Source organism: Sciurus carolinensis, chromosome 14 (genome assembly GCF_902686445.1).
Source record: "Sciurus carolinensis chromosome 14, mSciCar1.2, whole genome shotgun sequence".
Classification (NCBI taxonomy): domain Eukaryota; kingdom Metazoa; phylum Chordata; class Mammalia; order Rodentia; family Sciuridae; genus Sciurus; species Sciurus carolinensis.
In genome coordinates, this window is record NC_062226.1 from 68,827,830 (window position 1) to 68,847,244 (window position 19,415).

The 19,415-nt window shown below is 42.0% G+C and overlaps 1 protein-coding gene across 1 annotated transcript in view; it reads right to left on the reverse strand.

Annotated features, from left to right (window-relative positions):
• Positions 1-19,415, reverse strand: part of Dmrt1 (doublesex and mab-3 related transcription factor 1) — a 105,346-nt gene that overhangs the window by 56,494 nt on the left and 29,437 nt on the right. Inside the window, exon 3 of the mRNA XM_047525786.1 lies at positions 6,999-7,282. Coding sequence (XP_047381742.1) covers positions 6,999-7,282 — 284 coding nt within the window. The remainder of the gene's footprint in view (positions 1-6,998; positions 7,283-19,415) is intronic.

The following is a 19,415-nucleotide window of genomic DNA, read 5'->3' on the forward strand; positions in this document are numbered from 1 at the left end:
AATCAAATTAGATCTGTTAGCCCTATTTGTCCAAGGTGGGCACCTTATCTATTTCTGATCCCCTTTCCAGTGTAAAGAAATCACTTCAAAAATGTTTAAAATTCAGTATGTCCTTATAAATTCTTCTACAACTGCTTGAAAATTTTTATCAGTTCTTTCTAGAGGAAAAAGTCTGTCAGTGTCTGTCTAACAACAGACAGTGGCCAGTAACCAGGTTGTTCTAAAAAAAGGAAAGCCAAAAGCCAGGTAAGTGGCACATGCCTGTAGTCCCAGTCACTCAGGAGGCCGAGGCAGGAGGGTCACAAGTGAAAGACCAGCCTGTGCAACTTAAGACCTGATCTGAAAATAAAAAAGGGCTTGGGGGATGTAGCTCAGTGGTCAAGCACCAGTGGGTTTGATCTCTAGTACCTCAAAAACAAAAAAACAACCCCACCCAAAATCACTTCTTTTGACTCTTCTTTTAGTTAACAATGCTGCACCATGCTACAAGAAAAAGAAAGAAAGAAAAAGAAAAAAAGAGGCATTATGAAACCCAGGGACCAGTCAGGTCATTGTTTAGAGGTATGAGAACCTTGGTGGACAAGCAAGTAGTTCACAGTGGCTTTCTTGTGCAGGGGCCTGGCCCTCTGGCCCTCAGCAGGCTGAAGGTGCTAGAATGCCATCCCAGGAGCACCTTTTCCTATGGCCCAAGTACCAGGTGCCAGGGTCTGTTTTCCTTCCTGTCTCAATCTCAGTTCAAACACAGGACTACTTAAGTGATCCCTAACCTCCCTTCTCCCTTTCTAAGTGACAATCACAGCTTCCTCGGGACCCACTTTACACAATTCTTTCTTTAAATGTCTTTTAACTTAGTTGGGTGCAGAGTCTCATGCCTGTTATCCAATTGACTAAGGAGGCTGAGGAGGAGGATCATAAAGGTCAGTCTGACAATTTAGTGAAACCCTGCCTCAAAATACAAAATAAAAAGGTCTAACTCAGTGGTAGAGCATCCCTGGGTTCAAGCTCCAGTACTAAAAAGATAAAATTAATTTTAAAAATTTAAACTGATACATAACAATTGTACATATTTATGGGGTACAATGTGATATTTCCATACATGTACCCAATGCATAATGATCACATCAGGGTAATCAGAATACCAATCATATCATCAAACATTTATCATTTATTTGTGGGGAGTACATCTGACATCCTGTCCCCTATCTAATTTGATAATTTGAAATATATAATGAATTCTGGTTAACTAGTCACCCTACTACCATTTTCTCAATTTGTTCAGTGGCAGAACCTAGCACATAGTAAGCCCTTAACCCCTATACACAGGCAACAAAGGGAGAGCAAAGCAACCACCAGGAGGAAGGAAATTCCCCATGTTGCTGTCTAATCGTGGCCACACTAACTGTGGTTGGAATGTAAGTCTAGACACCTGGTGGCACAAGCCTTGGAAAAGCAATCAGGGACTGAAAAGAGACCCGAGGTACAGCTCAGAGTCCTCCCATATTTATTTCTGCTCACTTGATATGCACCTCTCCCTTGTCAACCTGGTACAACATGTTTATTTAAGAGATAATGTTGCCGTGGAGGAGTGCACAAGGCCATAAACAGCTTTTGCAGGCAATTAAATGCAGAAGCGAAATTGAGCTGCTGGTCAGCGGAACCAGCCATTCATCGTGAGTTTGTTCCAGTGTCACAAATGTTATTCCTGTTTCACAACAGGACAGGAATCTGTGATTGGGCCACAAATCTCCACCAGCTGGAGACAAGACCAAAAAGCGATTAAAGCAGCTCTCAGCGTGTGTGGCGGGCAAACAATGGTGCTCTGAGATTCTGGAATGCTGTTCCAGGAGACTGCTCTCTCTTATTTTTAAATAGGGTTTGCACTTAGTAGGTGCCGGATCATTATGTATGACTTGCTTGATTTTATAGGGAGACTTGCAGTTACGTTTCAACTCTACAAAGAGTCAATGAATTCTTTTCTGCAAACAATCCCACACCCTCCCTACTCACCTGTGAAGCCTAGATTTAAAAACTCATGGTGACCCGGCACCCAAAAAAAAAAAACTAAAAAAAAAAAAACTCATGGTGATCTCCACTACGGTGTTGAATTCACAAAGTAACTCTTGCTTAAGAAACATTCACCCTGCTCCCCCAGTACACACCAGCCCTCAAAGCAGCAAAGGATGGGGGACAATGGATAAAAGGAAGAGTCCACCCGGCAAAGAGGGGAAAAGCTGAGTCTTAGCAATAAAGTTAAGAAAATAAATGCACCTGATTTGGACCCCTGGGCTGAGCATGGGTGGGACCAAAGGCATCAGGTCACAGAGAGCACACGGGGCTCCCAAAAGCAGCTGAAGAACACCTCCCACAAAAGGAGACAGAAAAACAAGGCAGCAGCCACAAGTGACCCAACTCGCCTTCCCCTGGGAAAATTCCACCAGGAGGGATAAGGCATCTACCAAAGAGCCAACTCTGAGCATCTTCTGGAAACAAACAGCATGGTGAGGGACACTTACCCATCTCCGATTTCTGTTCCCAGGAAAAAAAGATGATTGTAGTTATAAAATGAGTTGCCCATTCCTATCTCTTCAACATTAGCTAAACCTATTATTTGTAGGTTTTTACTGTGTAATACTTCTTTACACATTTGGAACCTTATAATAACCTTTATGTTTTAAGTTTCCTGTTTCCTAATTGGATCAAATTCTTCCCCCATGATACAAAAATCATTCCATATACATTCATACTTGGTCCATATTCACATGTCACAGTCTTAATAATAATTAAAATGTGCATTATATTTATACCCAACTTGTTAGGAGGGGTTCCCAAGGCAGCTAACTAGAATACATAGGAAGAAATGGAGAAAAACTAAATAGGGTTTTAGAAAGCAAGGCCAATTGAAAAAAAAAGTGAAATAATTTTGATGCAGTTAATATCAGCATAGCACTTCTGGGTTCATAGAGACTTACATGGGCTATTCACCTCCCTTCAGCTCTCACAAGGCCTTATGTATACAATAGTCCTACGAAGGTGACACCATACCCACTTAACAGATAAAACCCTGAGATTTGGAGGATAAAGTATTTTGCTCAAGGTGACTTAGCTCAATCGCAAGTTACAACTGAGCATGGATCTTCCAGTGCTGAAACCCAGGTTCCTTAAAGCACAAAATATCATTCCTCCAAATCAGAAGACTTGGTGATCACCAGCTGTGGGAGCTGAGTAATTCCCATCAGCTCCAGACCCCAGTTCTGTCTGAAGAAAAGGGCAGACTAGAACTCTTCAGCAAACATTTCAACTCTAATCATTGCTGCCCTGATTTTTATCATTTTGCAAACTAATGGATTACATCTATGTTGGCTCTTGTATTTTTAATGTAAACTCATTTCCAGTGGAATTGATTTTTGTGGGCATGACTTAAAAAACTTTAATTCAATTTGTGTTTTTGTTTGGTTACAAGATTGATCCACAAACTCATAAAAAGTCAAATTTCAAAGGAACAGGTCATATAGCAGAGTCCCTTCATCCAAACTGTGGGGATCATTTTTATGTTACACACACACACCTGTGGGTGGACTTGAATGTGCTTCATTTATAATCACATTCACGGAAAATTGGTATGCAGATTCCAAAAGTAACTTCAAAATCACAAGGAATTCAGCGTATTTTAAATACTGACTGTCAAAACTGTGTATTTTCAGAAAAGTGTCAGGGCTCTATTCTCAACTTCTGTGACATAATCATCCATCAGCACTGTTCTAGAAATGTCTGCATACTTCTGACCTCTACAAGTGAAGAAAAGATCTCCAATGGAAAATAAAAGATAGTAATTCCAAGCCCTGAAGAACTAGAAAGGGCCTGAATATTCTTACTGAAGCCATCCCACAGTTACCTGTGGAGACATTTTGCACGTCCCCTGGAGGTCTGAGTTTCCAGAGGGCACCTGGGAGGTAGTCTTGATAGACCTGAGTTTCTTGCAGACCCAGTGACAACAAGATAGTGCTGACAAGCTCTGGAGCCAGACAGGCCCAGCTTCAAACCCTAACTCTTCCACTTGGTCCCTGTGTGACTCAGGTAAGTCAGTCCTGAGTCTCAATGCCCTCGCCTGCTCAATAAATGCTCTCATCACTGACGTTATGAAATAACGTTGTTGTGAAGTAACTTGTTATATGAGAAACGATCAATGACATGACTGGCTAGGGAATAAGAAAACTTAAACCTGGGTCTCTGGGAAGGCAAACTATACATGAAATGGTGCTTCAGTGTCTGTGCTGGGACTCTAACTATGGTGCCTCTCCCCATCCCTCTTAGGTTCTAGGGGAGGTACTAAGTATCAAAACTGCAAATCGAGGACTGAGAAGGTTTAACCAATCTTCTTCCTCACACTCTGACTACCAGCCATAAACTATCTTGAGTTAAGCCTCAGAACACCACGACCTCAGGGATCTCATGGTAATGGGCATGACAGGCTCTCCAAGAGCAGGTCTCCTAACACTGTCCTCAGGGATGTGGACTCTGGTGTGAGGGAACTCCAAGACAATCCAAGACCTCAGTCACACTTTTCCCTGGCTTTCTGGGAAGATTAAGAATAAATATCACAGGGGCTAGGGTTTGTGGCTCAGTAGTGGAGTGCTTGCCTAGCATGTGTGAGGCACTGGGTTCAAGTCTCAGCACCACATATAAATAAATGAATAAAACAAATGTCTACCAACATCTTAAAAAATATGATAAACATCATTGTGCCATGCACCATCTACCATCTGAAAGGTTTGACAATGAGGAAGAGACCCTTAGGTTTAGGAGATTTCTGACTTTTCTCTAGAGTTGATCTTGAGATAGTTCTTTCTTTCAAAAAAAGTATTTTTTTCTTTATCAACTTGTATCATGCAATCTAATAGGTCCACAAACAGGTTCTCACAGCCTCCCAACCATTTCATCCTCAAAGCCTGGAAGCAGTCAGAAAACCAGGATAATCTGATAGCAGCTCCTCATCCCTGGATAAGGAGCAGGATGAGCTGGGTTTTTTTTGGGGGGTGGGTTGAGGTTTTTTAAATTCTTATGATGCTTCTTTCTTTCTTTGGGAAGAGTCTCCAATAGAAATCAACCTCAAATCTGTCCTAAATCATAAAATTTCAACTGCATTTTGACAGGCTTGGAGAGGTTCAGTTTGAAGTTCCATAAATCATCTTATTTCCTTTATGCTCATACAACCTCTCAATTCTAGTAGCAAGGTGCTTTAAACCCCCTTCAAAAAAGCATGGTCCCAAAAGTGAAATACACAAAAAACTTTTTGGAAATTTATAGCTCAGGGGATTAAAGCTGACATTTTAAAAGCTAACACTAATTTCCCAAGAAGTCAGATCCCTGAGGGTAGCAAGAGAATCCAAATGGGGTGACTTGAATATTAGCAACTTCCTCCACACTTTAAAAAGAAAAGGCAAAACCAGGCACACCTGTAACCCCAGCAAGGCAGGAGGATCACAAGTTCCAGAGCAGCCTCAGCAACTCAGCAAGACCCTGCCTCAAAAAATAAAAAGAACTGGGAATGTGGATCAGTGGAAAAGCGCCTCTGAGATCAATTCCCAATAGGCCCCACAGGCAGCAAATAAAGGCAGAGGCAAAATGAAATAGAATTGCTCAAGGGAAATTTTCAATTCACATTTTGGAGGGAGCTGAGGAAGATTATTAAATATTCCTAAAATAAACTGAAATCACAGAAGCAGAAAGTAAAACACTGGTTGCCAGGGACTGGGAGGGGGAGATGTTGGTCAAGGGTCACTTCGGTTACAAAGTGAGTAAGTTCTGGGTGTCTAATATATAGCATGGTGACTATCAATAATACTATATACTTGAAAATATCAAGGGACTACATCCTAAGTGTTTTTACTCACGCACAAAAATGGAGATGATGGATGTGTTAATTAGCCTTGCTGTATTAATCACTGTACAATGTATAATACCTCAAACCATCACATGCATAACTTAAATATACACAATTTTTGTCAACTACACCTCAAAAAACAAACAAAAAAAGGAAAGTCAAAGACTTGCACTACTCCCAAATATTTATGTTGCAGCATTTTGTCAGTCAAATCCCAGCCGAGAAAGCCTGAGAATGGTAAATGCATCCAAAGTGAGAACAGGCCTTGCAGAATCCTAGTATCTCTTTAGATATTGGTTGGAGGGGTCTTGGTGGTGTGGAGTCCAACCTCTGCTGTGTATACTTCCCAGGACACAAGCATACAGTGCCTTCTTTCAGCACCATGAACCTGCTAATACACTGGCATGTTGAAAACAGTTATACCTTAGGAAGCAGAGCAGCTCTAGATAAGCTCTTTCCATGGTAAAACAAGATGTTGTATTCTACTCCAAATACTAAAAGTTCTTGATAGCACACATTTTAATAATACATACTTAAGCATATTAAAGACTGACCTCCATTCCTAGCATAAAATGCACCCAAGCTGGCCCAGCACAACAGCAACCTAACTCCTTTTTTCTTACCTTTCTTCCATGCAATCATACAGATTATAATATTCTTCCTTCCCAGGGTGTAAACTCATCAGGAAAATTACTGCTAGCCAGAAGGTTGCACCTAGTTTTTTCTAAGATGCTCTATAGTGTACAGAGGAGGTGGGACTTCATCCAGTAAGCTATGTGGGCAACTAACTCAGGCCAACTAGGAATTTATGCAAAATGATCATATGGGTAAAGTAAAATTTGAAAATAAACCCAACTATATGCATATTTCTTTACAATTCCTTGCAACTGAACTTCAAGATTAAATGGCATTATTAGCAGAATAGAAAAATTCTGTTATGTTTTGCATATTGTGTCAAACTACACATGTGCTAAACTGGTACAACCGTGTACAGGTACATGGTGTATTTATGTGTGCACATGTACATGTATGTCTTGCGTATGTTATGTGCATGTATGTGCACATTGTGCATGTGTGTTTTTCACATACCCAGTTAACTCCCTGGGTAACAACATACCTGCCACTGGTTTCCTGTTTGACCAGACACATAAGGTGTTGGAAGGCTCCGAAGGCTGTTCTTCACAGGGGATCCCCCGAGGGGACCTCCCACATCCCCAGAAGAGGCATCAGCAGCCAAGGCCATGGAGTACTGCGGATAGTTGTACAGATTGTTGTAGTAAGGGAACAGAGATGGCTGGTAAAAGCTGCTGTAGTAGGTGGAGTCTGAAACCAGGTCAGGTGCGTTCTCCACGTGCCCTCTGGTGGTGACAGCAGGAATGTCTTGGATGACCATGCGTCCCTCTAAAAAGGAAAAGAAAAAGACACTATTCGTGTGGGGATCTATGGAACATGAAACGTTCCCTCTAAATGCATCACCTGCCTCTGCTGTGTCTACAGAGCAAACCACCTGGATCTGCTGGGACAAAGTTATCTGCTGCATCTACAGCCAAAATGGAGGGGATTTCTCATGCTAGTATTTGGTGGCAGAGCTCAAACACCATTACTGAATATTTTTACTGAAAACACCAAACCATTTTAAAGGTTATTTTAATGACATACAGCCTGACAGTGTAACGCATATCCTGAAATCCCCACCTTGATGCCAAGAAACTAGAGATCAAATCCAGTTAACATGACTGTACATTTTTACCGTAAAATTAAATGCAATTCACTTTAGATAAAAGTATAAACACCCCAGCAAGCACCCTAATTATGGCAGCCACATAGACATGTCAGAAAGTCAAAGCAAGAGGCTAAGAGTTTAAGCACACAGTTTCCTAACTTCCTTCCACAGCTGACACTGTATCCTTTGGAAGTCCAGACAATAGTATGGGACCAGGGATAGACAACTTTCTGTAAAAGGTCAGTTAGAAACTATGTGAGGCTTTGCCAAACACAGTCAATGTTTCAGAGCGTTTATGTTGCAATAAGATTTTATTCACATAAATGGGAAGAGAGCCAATTTGGTCAAAGACTAGTTTCCCAAGTGCTGGCATAGGCTTTAACTGTTGTCAAAATAAAGACTGAACAAACTCTTCAGTTATCCATTCAGTGGATATTATCAAACAATGTTCTAAGAGTCAGGTGACTGATATGGCTGCAAGGTAGACATCTGGCTGTCCTGCCCAGAGCAGGCCTACACTCTAGGATGAAAGACCCACTGGGATTACAAAACACACCACAATCTGGTATCACAGGAATGCCCATAAACTGTTAGGGAAAGTCAGAGGAAGAAAAATGACTTGCAGCCTAGGAAGGAATCAGAGACGTTCATGGAAAAGATTGCATCTGAGTTGTTCCTTAGAAAAGGAGGAGGGCTGGAGTATGAGTCAGGGCACATGCTTGCCTAGCATTTGCCAGGTCCAGGATTTGATTCTCAGCATGAAAGAAAGAAATAAACAAGCAAAATATACATGCAAAATGAAGAGAAGAAAGGAAGGAGAAAAGGGCAGCAAGGACAGAGGAACAGAAGTAGTGGAGTGCAGAAGAGTGTGGGGCGATGGGCAGAGGAGTGAGGGGAAGAACTGGATGAAAATGGAGAAAGAGATAAGCTGAAAGATGGGCTGGCGCCAGGTGATGGGAGCCTTTGCCCAGCACTCTGGACTCCCTTTGGAAAGCAGCTGGAACCACTAAGGATTCCTGAGCAAGGAGGTTACACAAGCAGATCTGTGCGCTGTGAGATTTACCCAGTGGAAATTCTCAGGATGAGTGAAGGAGAGAGAGCCCACAGGCAAGAAGACCCACGAAGAAGCGACTGCCATCATCCAGGGAGAGAACTCAGAAGATGGCAAGTGTTAAAGAGGAGGCCTTGTGACACACAGGGAACAAAATCCAACAGAACTGGAGGGCTGATGGATGCCAAGAATGAATTAGACTCAGCTGGAGACAGAAAGCCAGAGCCTGGGTGTGGCAGGAGGGGAAGAGGATGTTCTGCTAAACCTAGATCCAGGAGGGCTGAGCAAGCATGAGGAACTGGAAACCTGTGTTCTTGGTTGATGCTGAGATCTGATCCAATGGCTGTGTATGGAGTAGGGGTGGGTGGCCAAGACTAGATTCATGGAGGAGGGAGATGCGATGTTATAGAGGCCAAAGCGAAAATGGAGAGCAGAGGGGTGCAGGCTGCAGTGTCAACTGTTGCTAAGAGATGAAGCAAAATCCACTCTGGAAAAGAGCCACAGATGACTAGGTCATTTCAATGTGGTGCAAGAAGCCTGCAAGACAGCTGATAGCAAGCAAAGGAGACAGAAACAGATGAAGGCAGTGAATGGCCTTCTCTCCTGCCAGAAGATAAGTGCAAGCAAGATCGGAAATGTGAGATCAATCTCCACCCCACCTCTAGGCTCCCCACTCTCCCCTGTGCCTAGCACACAGGCAGAGTGGCAAGCACTTGCCAAAGGGATCAATGAATAATGGTTTTCTAAGTAACTTACAATCCAAAAAACAAATATGAGTTACCAACAGAAGCTCCAGGGAGTCATAAGATCTATTTCATTTTAAAAATTAAGAGAAAGTTTAAGAGTCCCTAGGCAGGAGAGGAGGCCTGTGGAGAGAAAATCTCAGCACAGTGTGTGGCTCAAAGAAGGCACTCAGAAGATGTCCGCTGCCTGAGTGTGTGGAAGGAGAAAGAGAAGAGATGCAAGGGAGCATGTAACACAAAAAGTACAGGCTCTGGAAGGCTTGGGTGAAATCTACAACAAAAACTTTCATACAGCCTCCCTTCACAGTCAGCACTAGAGTCTCTTCTGGGTAAATGAACAGCAAATCAACCCACCCTAGGCTCCATGATTACATTACCAAGGCACCGTTATTTTCTTTCTTTCCCTTTCTTCTCCTCTTCCCTGCTAGTGAGATGAGTCGATCCAATTTCATTATTCCACATCCTAACTCTGTATCCAGAGAGGGCACATGTCCATTCTCTCCTTCTGAACTTCCTCACCAGAGCTTTCTCTTATTTAAAACACCAATCTGGTGACAAATGGTGGTTTTCAGTATCTGACATCTTTTATTATTTACCTGATTACAAAAGCAATCCAAACTTCCCCCAAATGATAAATGCTCAACATCTTGAATCAGAAGAAGAATGTAGTTATCTCCCATTCCCCACCCCCACCCCGGCCATCAACATTGGTGGTTCATTCCTGCACAACCTTACAGACACTTAGGAAGGCATGCTAGACACTTATTCCTGTCTCTGCAGTAGACAAAGCTAGAGATCCCTTAGGGCGGGCCCTTCAAAAGCAACATTTTTCAAAAAGAAAACAAAATACTGTATGCAAAGAATGAAAATAGAAACCCAGGACTCCAGTCTTCTGAGCTCTGGGCAGAGCAGAAGTTTCTGAATTTCTGCAGCACAATCCTGACCAGAACCTTTCAACAGAACTCAGTTTATCAAGCAACAAATTGACGCAATAACAACTCTCAAGGTAACGAGAAAATGGCTTCCATAAACTACATAGTAAACCTCAAATAAAATAATGTCAGGTCAAAGCAATGATGTGCTTTGCTATAGCTGCCTGTAATTAGTTAACAAACCCATCATTTCTCCACTTACCCATTTTCTCTTCTCTTTCAAGTTATACTAAGCTTTAAGAAAAAACAGATACAGAGGAGAAAGTTCAGTTTCATACCAGTACTTACTTAGATAACAAACCATCTGAACTTTTTAAACGTAGATGCCTACAAAAATTTTACACTCTTTAAATGGTTAAGCACTCTTGTTTTAGTCAGCTTTTTGCTGCCCTGACCAAAGAACTGACAAGAGCAATTTTAGAGAAGATAAAGGTTATTTGGTCTTATGGTTTCAGAGATCTTAGTCTATAAACAGCCAGCTACATTGCTCTGGGCCCAAGATGAGGCAGAACATCATGGCAGAAGGGTGTGGCAGAGGAAATCAGCTCAGGACTTGGCTACCAGAAAATAGAAAGAAACTGTTCCAGTCACCAGGGGCAAAATATAAACCTCAAAGACACCCACAGTGACCCACCTCCTGTAGCCACAACCTACCTGCCTACCATTACCAGTTAATCCCTATCAGGAAATAAATCCATTGTTTAGGTTAAGGTTCTCATAACCCAATCATTTCAACCTCTAAACTTTCTTGCTTTGTCTCACACATGAGCTTTTGGGGGGACACGTCATATTTAAACCATAACATAATGAGTTTTATGGGGGTGTTGGTGTTTTCAGGTTTTTTGTCTGTTTTGGGGGAAGGAGGTTGGGGATACAATCCAGAGGCACTTTACCACTGAGCTACACCCCCAGTCCATTTTATTTGATTTTGTTGAGATAGGGCAAAACTGGCCTTGAACTTGGAATCCTCCTGCCTCAGTCTCCCAAGTAGCTGGGATTATAGGCATGTACTACCTCCCCCAGCAACAAGTGAGATTTTTTTCTTAAAGCACTATTTATAATCCACCAACTCTGGTGGTCTCTTGCTATTGTTGATGTTTTGTTTCTTGGTAGAGCTGGGATCAAACCCAGGACCTCAGGCTAAAAACAGGTGCTTTACCACCAAGCCAGACTCCTAACCCACAACTCTGTAGTTTGAAGTTGCAAATTAAAACTTTTGGTCAATATTGAGCACAGGTGGGGCCAGGGCTGGGGCTCGGTAGTAGAGTGCTTCCCTAGCACCTGTGAGGCACTGGGTTCCATCCTCTGCACCACATAAAAATAAATAAAGGTATTATGTCCATCTACAACTAAAAAACTTTTTTTAAAAAATTTTGAGCACGGTTTTATGACTCCCATTTTCTAAGTGCATGCTATTATTAGTACATAAAATTTTCCATGGTTGAAATCAAGATCTCAACTATATCTATTCCACCAATTAACAAAGTGTGGTCCCTGAATCAGCAGCATCAGCATCACCTGGGAATTCTAGAACTGCAAACTCTAGAACAGCACCCAGACCTACTGAATCACAAACTGTGAGAGTGGGCCCAGCATCCAGGCTTTAACAAGATCTCAGAAGATGCTGAGCCATCTGAAAACCACTGGTCTACTCTAAAGACTCAAAGCAACTGCTCCATAACTTATTCCTAAATATAAGTGACAGCTACCAGCCCTAACTACATTACTGTCGGTCCTGCCGATCAAACAAGAGCATACAAAAGAATTTCATTGTATAAAGTTAGATTTCTACCTAAATCATCAGATCATGGCAGAGCACAGACCACAAGCTGTGTGTATGCTGCTGCCAAAAGTCTGATTTCTATGTTGTGTAGCCAAGTGGTTCTCTTCACTTACTCTAACCACAAAACTCGATTCAACTCTTAAAGCATGAAATCCATTCGATAAATATTTGTTTTTATGTTTGCTTATATATTTTTGGTACCAGGTATGGAATCCAGGGGCACTCGACTATTGAGCCACATCCTCAGCCCTATTTTGTGTTTTATTTAAAGACAGAGTCTCACTGAGTTGCTTAGTGCCTTGCTGTTGCTGAGACTGGCTTTGAACTCGAGATCCTCTTGTCTCAGCCTTCTGAGTCACGGGGATTACAGGCGTACACCACCATGCCCAGCCTCCATTTGACAAATACTTATTAAGCACCTACTTCTTGCCAGGTACTTGGGTGGGGTAACCCTGCAAAGACAAGCACTGATATTCCTCCTAAGGTTTCTGGATAACCTGGGGGAGCAGGTAATAAAAAAGTCATTTATTCTTTTTTTCTTTTTTTTTTTTTTTTTTTTTTGTTTTTTTGGGATGTCATTTATTCTTGACCTTATTAAGTTTTTAAGTTCAATTTTTATATTTAGACTTACTTCACTCACTAGTTATCATATAACAACTATGTATCAAAGGTTTTAGATGTTGTCAGAGCACAAAGAAATATTTTAAATGTTTTGCTTCCTCTTAAGAATTTGCCATCTTGGGCTGGGTTTGTGGCTCAGTGGTAGAGCACTTGCCTAGCATGTGTGAGGCACTGGGTTCGATTCTCAGCACCATATAAATAAATAAATGAATAAAGGTCCTAAAAATATTTTTAAAAAAACACAATATCAACAGAGTGACAAAGAAAAGAAGATGTGTTCCAGGTGAGTTGAGTTGGAACACAGAGTTCACACTAAGAGACAATGGAGAAGGAAAATGGAAAGTTACACTGGTGTCCAATGCACCAAAGGCCTTAAATGTTGAAGTCCACATCAAGAAGTTCTGTTGTCTCCTACAGGGAATCAGTGAAGGGTTTGAAAACAAAGGAGTGACATAAAAAATGTTTAAGACAACTAATCTGAACCAAGCACAGAAGATGATCTAGGGGAATAAGGAGGCAGAAAAATAGACTAGGCAATGCTCTAAACAAGAAGCCATTCAGAGCTAGCACAGGAGGCTGCAGTAATGGCAAAGAGGGGAACCTTGTAAAAACCAACACATATCTATTTGAATTCCCTTCAAACCACTAAGTTAATCATTCAAACCCATTGTCCAGGGACCAGAGAAGTCATCAGTTTTCCTTCTGACCCTGCTCATGCTGAGATCACACAACACTCACTTCAGCCTAAGAATGAACATACAGCTCTGGGCCCAGACAGTCAGAGAGTAATAACATAAGCAGAACATGCCCTCTACCAAACTCTGCTACTGCAGGAATCAGGGCAGAATTTCCCGAAGAGTAACCAGGGACATTTTCTCCAACACTGGGATCTCATCCAAGTTAGTTAAGTCAGGCTAAATATCTTGATTAATTGGTGATAAACATGAAAGATTTCCAACTCATAACCTGCAAAATATATAAACCAACCCAACAAATTTATGAATGTGCACATTTACACATACATATATAATTTTCAACAAGTAAATTTTCACATACAAACAACTCATTCTGAATCACAGAAAAAAAAATGATATGTAAGAATTGACAGTTAGCTCTCTAAACTGGAGTTGAATATATGACTGTTTATGACGTCCCTTGGTCTGATGGTGAATTCCTACAGGTCCCCAAGTATCATGTACACCATGACAGAACCTTTAAACTTTATAGCCAATACAAATGTTAAACTTCATAGCCAAATGACCAAATACAAAGAGTACAGAAGTATACTGAAAAGGAAACATCTTAACAATCTGGCTGAAAATTCTTCAGGTAGATCTCCATCTGTTATCTTTCTAGAATAAAAACTGGCTAAGATTGCTTAATGATGATATCAATAATAGAAAGCAAGACAGCACTGTTCACAAGAGAACGTGGTAGCTGTCTTAACCAGAGGTCCCTGACAGAATTATCAGCCTGTAGTCCTCTACCAAGAAGCAAAGGGAAGTAGGAAATTAGATGTTTTAAATGCTGTCTTTACTGGTATATAGTTCTAATGTGTGGGATAAGGAAGAAATATCAGTAGGCCTAGATTTGACAGCTCAGAAAGGCAGCAGGACCTAAAGAATATATCTGGGAAAATTACCAACAGCATTCATACCACAGACCGTAACAATTCACTCCATCTCCCTGCAGACCCGTCTACAGAGATGCTGCTTGCAAACTATCGCTTTTCATTATCATGCTCACAGTCGTGGCTCTGAACATGAACTTTCTGAACATCCAGTACTTCCATAGGGCTTCACAATTCTTCTGCTACTTTTTTTTTTTGCACTAACATATGCAGCGTGAAATATGATTCACTCCTTCATGAGAGATCGATACCCACACGTGATAAACGCCCTTATTGATCTTGGAGTGTTATATGCTAGTCTCTGGGCCCATGGCATATTAATAGTAGTTAACCAGTAATTCATTTTAAGGTCAGTGAAGGCTTTCCCCTCTCTTCTCTAGTGTCATGATTCCCAGAGTTGTTGCACTTTGAGTTCTTTATGTTCAAACCTGAAGTTATACTCCCTCTTCACTAACCAAACCAAACCCAAATTTCCTATATGAAATAAAAAAGATCACAAATGAAACTCAAACTGGCAATACAAACAATAAGGCTCTGTGATTCACAATGGTCTCATATAAATGATGAATGTGTCTTAGATTTTGTTTTTGAACCTCCACACCTTTCACGGTGCCTGTCCTATTCAACTTCTGAGTTTTAAGAGTTACCAGTTCGGCAAAATAGTTCACCACTGAGTCCGAGACCTCAAAATTACCCATAATAAATTAACAGGTTGTACTGAGTGTTAGGAGGTTACAGAAGTACAAATCATTTGCCCAATTTATCCTAAGGAAAAATTAATGTCTTTAAAAAGATTATGCATTTGTGGCCAGGAGTGGTGGCACATGCCTGTAATCTCAGTGGCTCAGGAGGCTGAGGCAGGAGGCTCTCGAATTCAAAGTCAGCCTCAGTGACTTAGCGAGGCCCTAGAGCAACTCAGCAAAACCCTGTCTCTAAATAAAATGTAAAAAGGGCTGGGGATGTGGCTTGGTGGTAAGTGCTCCTGGGTTCAATACCCAGTACCTGCTCCCCCCCAAAAAAGACTGCATCTGTGAAACACTGGGACACTCCTCACTGGAGCAAGAAGTCCTGCTCAGATGCCCTGCTTATAGTATTCTCTGCAGGACAACTGTGTGCCCAGGGATTTCCCACACCTTCAAACAACTGAGTCATCACAGTGATGCCTCAGAACTCTTCCCCTCGAAGGAGGTCGGAGGGAGATACCCAGGAGAAACAAGGCATTCCATGAGCTGACAGCTGGGCATCTAAGCACACATCTAGTTCCAAGAAGAAACGCTCACCATCATGACCAAAGGAATGGACTGGTTTTCTAAGATCCAGAACTGGCACCGAGAGAGAGAGACCTAAGTGAGGGGGCAGTATACCTACTGTTCCCTACCATTCCCTGCTAACCGTGATGATAAATAAAGGAGTACCATAACCTGTCACCTGTGCCATCAGAAAGACAACTCATGTTCAATGCAATAAACCTTTGCTAAGCACCTACTGTGTGCAAGGTAACTCACTGGGAACTGTGTGAAACAAAGAATGTAGCTCATGACCCCACAATGCTTCTTAGTAAGGGGGAGATTCCAAAACACACACACACAGGACAACTGGTCAAGGCTATGGAAACAAGAGTGCACATACACACACAAAGGGGACAGAAAAATTCTCTCTTCTGTGCAAAGTACAAGTTCTGCTGGTGTAAGCCCAATAACATCCCTGTAACACAAGGCATGGAATGTTAAAGGGCCTACTTCTTTTTCCTAGCAAGAGGTTTTTTTGCTTGTTTGTTTTATGGACATGATACCTTTATTTTATTTATTATTTTTATGTGATGCTGAGGCTTGAACCTAGTGCCTCACACATGCTAGGCAAGTGGTCTACCAGTGAGTCACAATCCAGTACTTAATTGCAACCTGGTCCTGGAGGAATCTGTCAACTCGCTTTTCTTTTAAGGTTGAAGGGTTTTCATAACAAAGTGAACTTGAAGTTGGCTTTTAAGGAAAGGAGCAGGCCTTGTTCAAAGTAGAAGTTTCAATGTGGGACTGATGATAGGCTATGCATAGGGGATCTGGCAGGTGGGGGTGGGATTGTTTGGCACAACCAGATCAAACAAATCAAGGACATCAGCAGGGGAAGATGGTAAAAATACATACAGGACAGAAAACCAACACAGGTCTTCAAGGTGAGCCTATCCTGATTTGAAACAAGTTGCCCTGAGGCCAGTGAAGAGCCCAAGGAATCACAGCAGTCCAGTGTGTGCAGAAACTTCCAAAATGCTGGTGTAGGAGAAATGCAAAAACACAAAGGCCAAAGCCTGCTGCCAGGTTTTCACTCTCCTGAGTTGACGCAGAGTACAAAGGAGAGCCGAGGGGTTCAGACAAGGTTTTGTGGTACAAGAGAACTTTAAACAACAAAAGTTTTAGGCCTGAGAATGAGAATTCCAAGTTAAGGAAGGGGAAGGGAAAGCACAAGAAAAACTGGGAACACAAAGCTTAAGAGAACAGACTGCAGAGAAAAGCAGGACAGGATCCACGGCAGGATGAGACTGAGGGGCCGCTGGATAGTACATAACAGGTTAAGGCTCCCCTCCTCACAAGAAGACAGCTGGGCCTGGCGAGGCTGGCACCCAGGCACAGGCAGCAGCATGCAAGGCTGAGGCCACCCTGTGTACCCTGCCCCAGGGGGCTCTGCTCTCCCTTTCCACTCTCTCAGAATCGTCCCTCTTCTTCCAACACTTTGCTTGTGCCTGAAATTGCCCTGGATCACCCAGGCAAACTGTTAATCCCAAGGTGAGAGCCAGATTTGGAGAAAACGCCGTTTCTCTGACCCTCCTAGAAAATGACTCGTGGCTAAGAAACAGGTTTTCTTTCTTGAAGTCAACTCAGTGCATCCTATCACCTGCAAAATACCACAGACAGTTTGGAACCCTGTCAACGCCTCCCAGCAGCTCAGGGAAGCAGGCAGGACCACAAACAGGACAGCAGATGAGAGAAGGAAGAATTGCCAATCAGTTCCCCTCCATCAAAAACTACATCTACATATGGAAAAATGTTCAACATCTCTAGTAATAAGAGAAATGCAAATCAAAACCACCCTAAGATTCCATCTCACCCCAATTAGAATGGTGATTATCAAGAATACAAGTAACAACAGGTGTTGGAGAGGATGTGGGGAGAAAGGTACACTCATACTTTGCTGGTGGGGCTGCAAATTAGTGCAGCCACTCTGGAAAGCAGTGTGGAGACTCCTTAGAAAACTTGGATAGAACCACCATTTGACCCACCTATCCCACTCGTTGACCTATACCCAAAGGACTTCAAATCAGCATACTACAGAGATACAGCCACATCAATGTTCATAGCTGCTCAGTTCACAATAGCCAGATTGTGGAACCAACCTAGATGCCCTTCAATTGATGAATGGATAAAGAAACTGTGGTATATATATATACAATGGAATATTACTCAGTCATAAAGAATGATAAAATTATGGCATTTGCAGGCAAATGGATGAAATTGGAGAATATCATGCTAAGTGAGATAAGCCAATCTCAAAAAACCAAAGGACGAATGATCTCACTGATAAGTGAATGATGACACATAATGGGGGGTGGGAGGGGTTAGTGTTAGGGTTAGAGTTAGGGTTAGGGAGGGGGCCAAGAATGGAAGGAAGGAAGGACTGTATAGAGGGAAAAGAGGGGTGGGAGGGGTGGGGGAAGGGAAAAAATAACAGAATGAATCAAATAACATTACCCTATGTAAATTTATGATTACACAAATGGTACGCCTTTACTCCATGTACAAACAGAGAAACAACATGTATTCCATTTGTTTACAATAAAAATAAATAAATAAAGTATTAAAAAAAAAAAAAAAACCCTACATCCTGAGAGGTCCTACAGGCAATTCCTTCTCAGACCTTAGTATTTCTTACACTGAGGAAATTTCAAGTTAGGAACATTTTTGACTGTCTGTATAAACACATTTAGGTCTCCACAGGAAAGGTCTCTGAACTGTATTCATAACAACTTAAAATGGAGTGGCTTAATTTATCAGCGTCTTTTGGTCTGGGTCATGAAGGGTGCTGAACAGAAGTGTCAAGAATCCATTTTTGCTCTCAGCCAGTCTCAGGTAGATTTAGAATTTATATTCTGCTTTCATAATTTTCCTCTTTTTTCTTTGTTTGTTTATTGTAATGTCAAGGAGGGAACCCAGGGCCTCACACATACGAGGCAAGTATTCTACCACTGAGTTACACCCTCAGCCTGCAATTTCTTTCAAAAATAAGATTACAGGGGGACTGGGGAGGTAGCTCAGTTGATAGAGTGCTTGCCTCGCACGCACAAGGCCTTAGGTTCAATCCCCAGCACCGCCAAAAAAAAAAAAAAAAAAGATTACAGACGTTTGCCTTTGTTCTTGCAGGGTCCCAGAAAGGATGTGAAGTGAAGAAGACCCCACATAAAAGTGAAGAGATAAAAGCTGAATTATGCCTCGTATGGTTTCAAATGACTTTTGTTCAACTGAAGACCAGTTTTCAGTCAGGTAATTGTCCTGTTAAACGTTTCAAGTTGTTGGAACAATAACTTTTCCAATTGCTAAGGAAACTGGAGGGCCTCCCAACAATGTTCTGAAACCTGCCTCTAAAGCAGCTGCTCTCAATCTTGACTGCACAAGAGGGCTGGAGGGTACAATATTCCCCATGACCAGGCCACACTCCAGACCTGAGCAGCTCTGGGGTGGCAGCCTGGAGTCGAAACTGCTCAGTACTTCCAGGTGACTACAGAAGTGGCAGCAGGTGAACTGCTTTAAACCCACAGAGGTCAGTGTGCTGACATCACAGATTTCAAATCTCCCTGTGGCAACTGTCAAAATGTGACTGGAGGTCCCTGCCCATAACTCCCTTCTGAGGGTCCTACAAGTTCAATACACGGTAAAGAGGTTATTTGCCTTTTGCTGGGTCTACATTTGCATTGACGATATAGAAGGAAATGTGGAGAAAACCACTGCTACCTCCACACCATTCGAGAAAGCCCATTCAAATTGCACAAAAGGTCACTACTCCTT